General features: G+C 44.6%; 1 protein-coding gene across 1 annotated transcript; it reads right to left on the bottom strand.

Annotated features, from left to right (window-relative positions):
• Window positions 1-2691: 2691 nt before the first annotated feature.
• On the bottom strand, window positions 2692-5834 carry LOC101870344 (trefoil factor 2). The gene is made up of 3 exons (XM_005151811.3): window positions 5719-5834; window positions 4432-4578; window positions 2692-2885 (listed from the first exon to the last, which is right to left on the bottom strand). Exons 1-3 carry the CDS (start codon window positions 5792-5794, stop codon window positions 2692-2694), a joined length of 417 nt encoding a protein of 138 aa, XP_005151868.1. The 5' UTR covers window positions 5795-5834.
• Window positions 5835-7256: the final 1422 nt, after the last annotated feature.

The raw sequence follows: 7256 nt of genomic DNA, 5'->3' as shown, positions 1-7256 counted from the left end.
AACGGGACACCATACTCAGGGACAGCAAGTGAGCAAGTTCAGCCCCTCAAGCTTCATCCCTTTGGGGTTAGATTGCTATCAGCATGGCTTTCCTGAACAGTCACTGCTTGTTTTCTCCATGCCAACATGCAGACCATTTTAACAGAGGGGCTCAAGCAGTTTCCAGGATTTTCAGCTCCTGTGCCTTGCCAGGCTTAGTTTCCCCATCAGATCTTGGAGCAGAAGACACCACAGTGCCCACCACCCCCTTTACTAAGACATTTCTGTTCATAGTTTTTCTTGCAAAGCCAAATACAGCCCCAGAATGCTGTGAATCTCAGCAGGACCATTGACCTGCACCTGCTTCACTGCCACAGCCCCAGCAGAGATCTGTGAAGGTGAGACAAGAGTAGGGAGCAGTTACTCATCTGAGCCTCTCCCCCCGAAGTCCCTGCATGCCCCCTTACACTCTCTTCCACATAGTGTCAGTGCCTCTGTGGAAGGAAAAGACTTCTGGCGAGTACATGTGGCTTAGTGGGAGCTTTGCCCTAAAAAAGCACTAACTGGCAGCCTAAGTTCAGCCCCTGCAGATAGTTTCCAACAGCACCAGTTAAAGTTACCCTTTCGGTGTGGCTGTGTTTTCATTCTTTCTCCCAGTGAGATTCCTGTTAACCTGATAAATGCACCCAATTGTAGCCCCAGATTTTGCAGCACAGTATTACTGTGATCACACTGTGCATAGGCCTTCCAAATTCACCCAGGCTACAGCACCAAACCTTCCTCAGCAAAGACCTTCAAAGGCCTTCAGTGCACTTACCAGTTTATCACTTAAGTTATACCCAATATCCTATCATATTCATATCATATTATGGAAACTATTTTAAGAACGAGATAATGAAGTTTTATGAATGACTGATTTTTCCCGCTTGGATAAACTTATTTATCACAAAAGCGTACTTGGCAAACTCTCTAAGGAGGTACATGCCGCCATCCTTTTCTGCCTCCTTGCAGCACAACCCTGCACAACTGTTCTTTCCTGCTAAGCCCCGAGCATGGGTCGCTCCTGTGGCAGCCTCATGATACCCATTCTGTTCCCACTGGTGCTCTTAGAGGCTCTTCACTGTGCTCTCGCTCAGCTGAAGCAGGGAAGTATTCAAGCTGCTGTGCTGCCAAATAAGGACACCCAAGACAAAGCAGCCACACTGGCCTGGAGACCAGGAGTTCCTCCTGTATCTGGTGGGACACAGCAGGCTCTATTTCAGGTATAGGTCAGGGTCAGGGGGACCTGTGTCTTGATCTTAGTGTTGCAGAGACTTTCGCTGAGCATGACCTATGGGATCCACTTGTGGAGATACTGGTTAATAGTGAGAGTGCCCAGTGTTTCAGCTGCATGTTGCACCAGCAGACAGGGCCTATGTTGGGCTGGGTAGGGGACCTGGTGGGTACCTGCCTTTCTGAGCTATTCCATGTCCTGCTGGTAACAGCACCAAGGGCTTGACAGCACCAGAAACAGGGTAATGCAGAGGAGCAGGAGGCATACGAGTCAGACCAGATCAGTTGTCAGATAACAAAGGCATCCTTCCCTGTGTCTCTAGGGGAAAAAAAGTCCAAACCCACAGCTATAGCTGTATAAAGGGAACACTGAATGTTGTTGGTATTCAGAAGAGCAAGCGCCCATGTGAAGCCATGTATCAACTAACAAATTCAAGCAGTTGCTTGCGAGTGTGAAGTACAGCTAACACAGAAAGCTGAGTGCCGTGTTCCTTTTGGAAGTGTTAGTGACTACTCTGTCACTGGTGGGTTGCTAAGATGTCAAATTTCCTGGGAAACAGAGAAATACACTGCTTTAAAATAAAGACAGCAGAGAACTCAAAAATTACATCATAGTTCTTTTATTACAGTGAAAACCTGCACGGTACTAGCCTACTAAAAGAATAAAAGCTGCAAGTAACTTTTTGTCAGAAAGGAGTCAATCCAAGGTAAAAATTACGTAGAAAACATAACTGTTGCAAACTATGAAGTCTGAGTTGGGACCTCCAGCTGTCATTTCCCTTTAGAGAAGGTGCAGTGACCACAGGGTTCTTGATGAAAGTTTCTCTCTTAACAAGCTGGGGAGGTAAAGAGGAGAAGCAGGTTAAGGGACGTGTTTTCTCCACAAACTACACAAGGTGCTAGGAAGTGTTTTGCCTAGGTTCAGGACACCAAAATGTCGATTTTTTAGTGATGGCTTCCCCAGAATACACTTCCTCAAAATGCGCTGTGAGGTGGGTTGGAATTGGCTGAGGCTCTTGGTCATCTACATTATATATGATGAAAAGTTAATCCCAGTTAAAAAAACAGAAGTAAGGGATCAGAAGTTTCGTATGTTCCATTCCACATTTCTAAAGCAAAGCTTTTTATCTCTTATGATAAAGTAGGTGTGAGCTGGGGAGCTGCACCTTTACCATTGCTCTAGCTGAGGGCTTGAGCTCACATGTCAGCCCAGACTCCCTGTTCAGCCACATTGCCCACAGATCCCTGATTCACATGCACTGGCAACACCCACCCCTCTGTGCAAATCCAAGCTCTTTAGAGTTTAGCCACATCTTTCCCGCTCATGCTCTAGGTGAGGAAGCTCTTGCACCCACAGTGGGAAGAGTGGGACACCCCTTCTTGCTCCCTCCTGCCGCACCAGACTGGCACAGCACACCATGACTGGGTTCAGCATTGCCATCATGATCCAACAGGATGTGGGGACATCTCATGCAGGATGTTACCTTCCTCCACCATGCGGTGGTAGAAGCACCAGGGGACACCAGCAGGATGTGACCTGAAGCAGCACCCCTTCTTTTCACACTCCTTCGCCGTGATGCCAGGGAAGCCGCAGTTTATCCTGGCGCGAGAATCAGCAGGACATACTTTCCTAACTGCGTAAAGCCAATGCCAAGGAAGGAAGGAGGCAATGTTACTTTATGTTCTGTTTACCCGGTGGCATAATTCACAAAGGTGAGGCCAGTGAGCAAGCACGACAGTCGTGATGAACTTCTCCGTACCAACTTCAGCCAGCAGGTTCACCCAAATCCTTACCGTGCCTCTTAGCCAAAACTAAATACCGGGGGTGTGGATTTGCCTGTGTGGGCTAGAGGGGGCAAAATTTGCCCCAGAAGTATCTGGTAGGTAGGCAGTGACCCAACTTTACCTTTCCTAGATCCAGCAATGGGGTGAAAAGCCATGTGTCCTCCATAATGATACCACAGACACTGGCCTCAGACCAAGCTATATTCATGATCTGACCCAATGCTAACCCCAGAGCAGCCTGACTAGTATGGGGAGAGGAAAACCAGCCTCTTCAGCATATCAAGTTGAGGATGTGGGTCATTTAGGAGGAAATCACAGCTCATCCAGGCCATTCAAAGTAAAATCACAAGTAAAGAGGTTATACCATCTGGCCTGAATAGTTCAGTTTTCTTCTCCTGAAACAGTTCTGCTCAGGAATGCAAGTCTACAAAATGGCACTGTAAGGGCTGCCACTTGGTTTTCATTTCTTTCATTAAATGCCAACAGTGTTCAAAAGCACAATTCCTCTGACAATTCTGAGCCCTGTTGACCAATCTTGATTCATATCAAGTTCCTTCATTGGGTAACATTGCCTTTGCACCCTCACTTCCTTTCCTTTCACCTCTGCAGTTGCTGAGATTGCCCTGAAGTTCTCCTAAGAAAGAGTCACGCACTCAGCCCAGCAAATGTGGCTTCCATTCAGCATAATGTAAAATATACACCCATTCCTTGAAGGACTTGAGAGCAGCTCTTACCCTCTGAGAATACAAAGGCAAAAAAACAGAAGCAGGAATTCAGAAGCTTCAGAAGGAAAATCTAATGGAGAAAAAGATTTCCCAAGGGATATTTTTGAGAATTCATTGAATTAAAACTGGGAGCAAAAATGTGAGAGAAAAAAAAAGAACCACCAAGTTGACTTAGGCTGGGAAACAGGAAGAGAGGAAGAAGAAACAATTACCAAAACAGGTTGGAGAAAAGAGCAAAAAACCTGGAAGTTACAGGATGCCCGTGGTCTTTTGTACAGGTATCTAAAGACTACAGAGGGACTCATGTACTCAGGACTTTGACATGTAGTGTTAAACTCCTCCTCAGCTACATAGAAAACCCATTTAAATAAGTGCTGAGGATCCCCTGCTCTAACAATGAACAAGAACACAAATGGCAGTAAAAAGGTTTTGAATAATCAGCATGGGTTATTTGATAAGTAGAAGGAAGAGATAACATTTGGTAACTGAAGGAGAAGAAAATATGTTATGTGAAGTGGATGAGACAGAAGACTCATGTGTAAGCAAGGTTTGACTTTGCATTCTACTGCCAAGTGGCCTTCTAACAGAGATTTGTGGCCATTTAATTGGCCTGAAGAGAAAAGCAGAACTGCTCCATGGTTACACATTTTCACACAATCAGAGGCACTACCTTTCTTTGCTTTAGGAGAAAAGCACCAGGGAACGCCAGGGACTGAAGAGTCGAAGCAGCACCCAGCTTTTCTGCATTGCTCTGCTGTGATTCCTGGGTAGCCACAGTTGCTCCGCTCCTTGGGCTCCATTTTACACTGGCATCTTGCTGTTCAGGACAAAGTAGCAAGTTACTGGGTGTCAGTCTGCTCAACCATTAGCTGAAATGCATTTGTCAGATGTCCACTGAGAACAATGCTCTTTCCCTAGACTTTGCAAGTGTACCTTTTCTGTGCCTTGCCACGTCCAGAACCTGTGCAGTTTAAAAGCTGCTCTTAAATTCCCACTGATTTCAGTATGGGTTGTACTCTATCCTTTGAGAATCTGTGGTCCCACTTGCAGCCAAGCCAGCCCAGCACAGTGGGATCTGTAGACTTTAAATAGACCACTTTAAACAGTAAAGCTCCATAACCCAAAATGTAATGCTAGTAAATGTTTGTTGCTTTGCCCATCTTGTGACAAAAGAAAGAGTTAAAGATCCAGTAGACATTCATATGATCATAGAATCAAAGAATCACAGAACGGTTTGGGTTGGAAGGGACCTTAAAGGTCATCCAGTTCTAACCCTTCTACCATGGGCAGGGACACCTTCCACTAGACCAGGTCGCTCAAAGGCACATCCAACTTGGCCTTGAACACTGCCAGGGATGATTCATCCACATCTTCTCTTGAGCATAAAGACAGAAAATATCTGCATTCTCCTCAGGTGTCTATAAAAACATAGGTTTACATGCAAATAGTTGCACTATACTTTAAACATTTTAAGTCTGCTGCATAGTCATCCACAACCAAGAAATTCCTGCGATATCCTAGGTGTCTGTCATGGAGTTACTTGCTTTCTTAAGTTGCCTAAAGGACTTGTCTTTCACTAAGGAGGCTGATAGATTCTTTTGCAATTGCACTAATGTGACAAAGTAGCATAAAATAAATGTCAGTGGACTATGTAGACAAAACTAGATCCTGTTCCAGTCCTGGCGAGCTCCTGGGGATGTCTGTCTCTCTGCCTTTGAAGCAGATTCCTGGTTATTCCAGCAACACATCAGTTCGCCTGCAGTCTTTTTATTTTTGCCATAGATCTCTCTGAAAGATTATAAAGTAGACTCCAGCTTTGGTAAAGCTGGATGCTCACCAGAGAGAGACATTCGCTGTCTGATATGTAAACCTGAACCATGCTCTTGTCGCAGTTATAGTCAGTAGGACGAGGCCCGCATACATACCTGTGAAGGTGATAGCAGATGAATGTACTTACATGGTGCAGCACCTGCCAAGGTGCTGAGGGCTATGACGAGAACAACGGAGAGCACACAGGTCACTTTGAGATCCATTGCTCTTGGAAGGCGGGTGGAGGAGACGTGCTGCTTTCCCTGGGAACAGCCTATTTTATACAATCTTTGTGTTTACCCAGAGAGGTCTGATAACATTGTTCCATCCAATGCTTCACACAGAGGCTGGCTTTTCTTTTGCTTAATTAGGAAATGTTGCCATGCATATTTTGATATACCTGACATAATTTTCGGGGCTTTCATGAGCTATTGATTACATACCTATTACGTACCTACAGATACATATCTATTACATGGTGCTATAATCTATTAAATCGGTGCTTCTGGGTGCTTCTGGCAACCCCAGATGATTTCATTGCCATTAAAGTGTTTCAGACCTCTGGACAGTGTTAAATGGTTGCTACTACTGAAATATCCATACAGTTATTTACTACCCAAGTGTTATCTGTTCTGCTTCAGTTTTTTCCTGGCCTGGTTATGCTTAATGTGAGACAGGTAAGGCAGGAGAGCTGGAGGTGTGAAACTCCCAAACTCCAGGAGACCACAGGGCAAACCATGCACCTAAAGAAATACATAAACTCACAAAGTGGAAGGTGTGACTGTGGAGTACTGAGCCTGGCTGAAGCTGTTGTTTATTTCCACACAGGAGGCAATTTACACCAGTTTGGAATATGAAAACTTTTAACTACTTCTCAATGCTTGAACACAAGCAAAGCAGTTTCAGGGAAGGGGAGATAAGTAAAGGGGTGGTGAGAACATCTCCACACTCCACACAGAGGAGGTACCCTTTGAGCTGGTAGGGCCAGCTGCAGCCCCCATGGTGCTCTGCAGTCTCCCTTTTCCCATGTGAAAACCACCATGGAATTCTTCCTGTTTATCACCAAAACAGGGATTAAATACTTTTTTTTTAAATCTATGATAGTGTCTCTTCTTGCCTTTGATTTTTTAATACAAATTTGATTTGTGCTTTTTTCCTTAATAAAGTTCAAAGTGAAAACTTTTAAGTTTTGTGGCTGTATTTTTAAGGTAATTCATTTGTTGAAAAGTATTTTGAACCTTCTGGGAGGATTTAGGAATTTTGGTGTGAGGGGAAAATACAGAGCTCATTTTCCTGCTGTTTAACTTATTTAATACTTTATGGACTTCATTAATGTTCATCCCTATTCAATATATTGATGACGCTTGTCATGGAAAATTACAATTTGTAAACAAGACATTTTGTGTATCCTTCATTTCACACAATCCAAGCTGCAAGAGAAGAGGACTGTGTTCCAGCAGTTCATGTCATGGCTTTTACCTCCATCACTGGCAGAAAATGCCAAACTACACGCAACATTGACAGCTCTCCTAAAGGCCCACCATGATGTCTGATCCAGCCAAGTCATTACTAATTCTTCCATCAGCTTTCTTCTCATGGTGCAGGGGGTGAGATTCACTGAAATACTGCCTGTGCATGCTAGGAAAGAGTCAGCCGAAGGTGTCCTGGGGGTTGGAACTAGATGAT

The sequence above is a fragment of the Melopsittacus undulatus genome, chromosome 2 (assembly GCF_012275295.1).
Source record: "Melopsittacus undulatus isolate bMelUnd1 chromosome 2, bMelUnd1.mat.Z, whole genome shotgun sequence".
Classification (NCBI taxonomy): domain Eukaryota; kingdom Metazoa; phylum Chordata; class Aves; order Psittaciformes; family Psittaculidae; genus Melopsittacus; species Melopsittacus undulatus.
Note: the sequence above shows the minus strand (reverse complement) of the source record. Positions and strands in the feature narration are given on the sequence as shown.

Excerpts from the sequence above, each read along its gene's own strand:
- LOC101870344 (XM_005151811.3), bottom strand. The coding sequence starts at position 5,794 with ATGGATCTCAAAGTGACCTGTGTGCTCTCCGTTGTTCTCGTCATAGCC. Across the intron at positions 4,579-5,718 it reads CTTGGCAGGTGCTGCACCAT|CAAGATGCCAGTGTAAAATG; the intron begins GTAAGTACATTC and ends TGTCCTGAACAG. Across the intron at positions 2,886-4,431 it reads TTCTCCTAAAGCAAAGAAAG|TTAGGAAAGTATGTCCTGCT; the intron begins GTAGTGCCTCTG and ends GGCTTTACGCAG.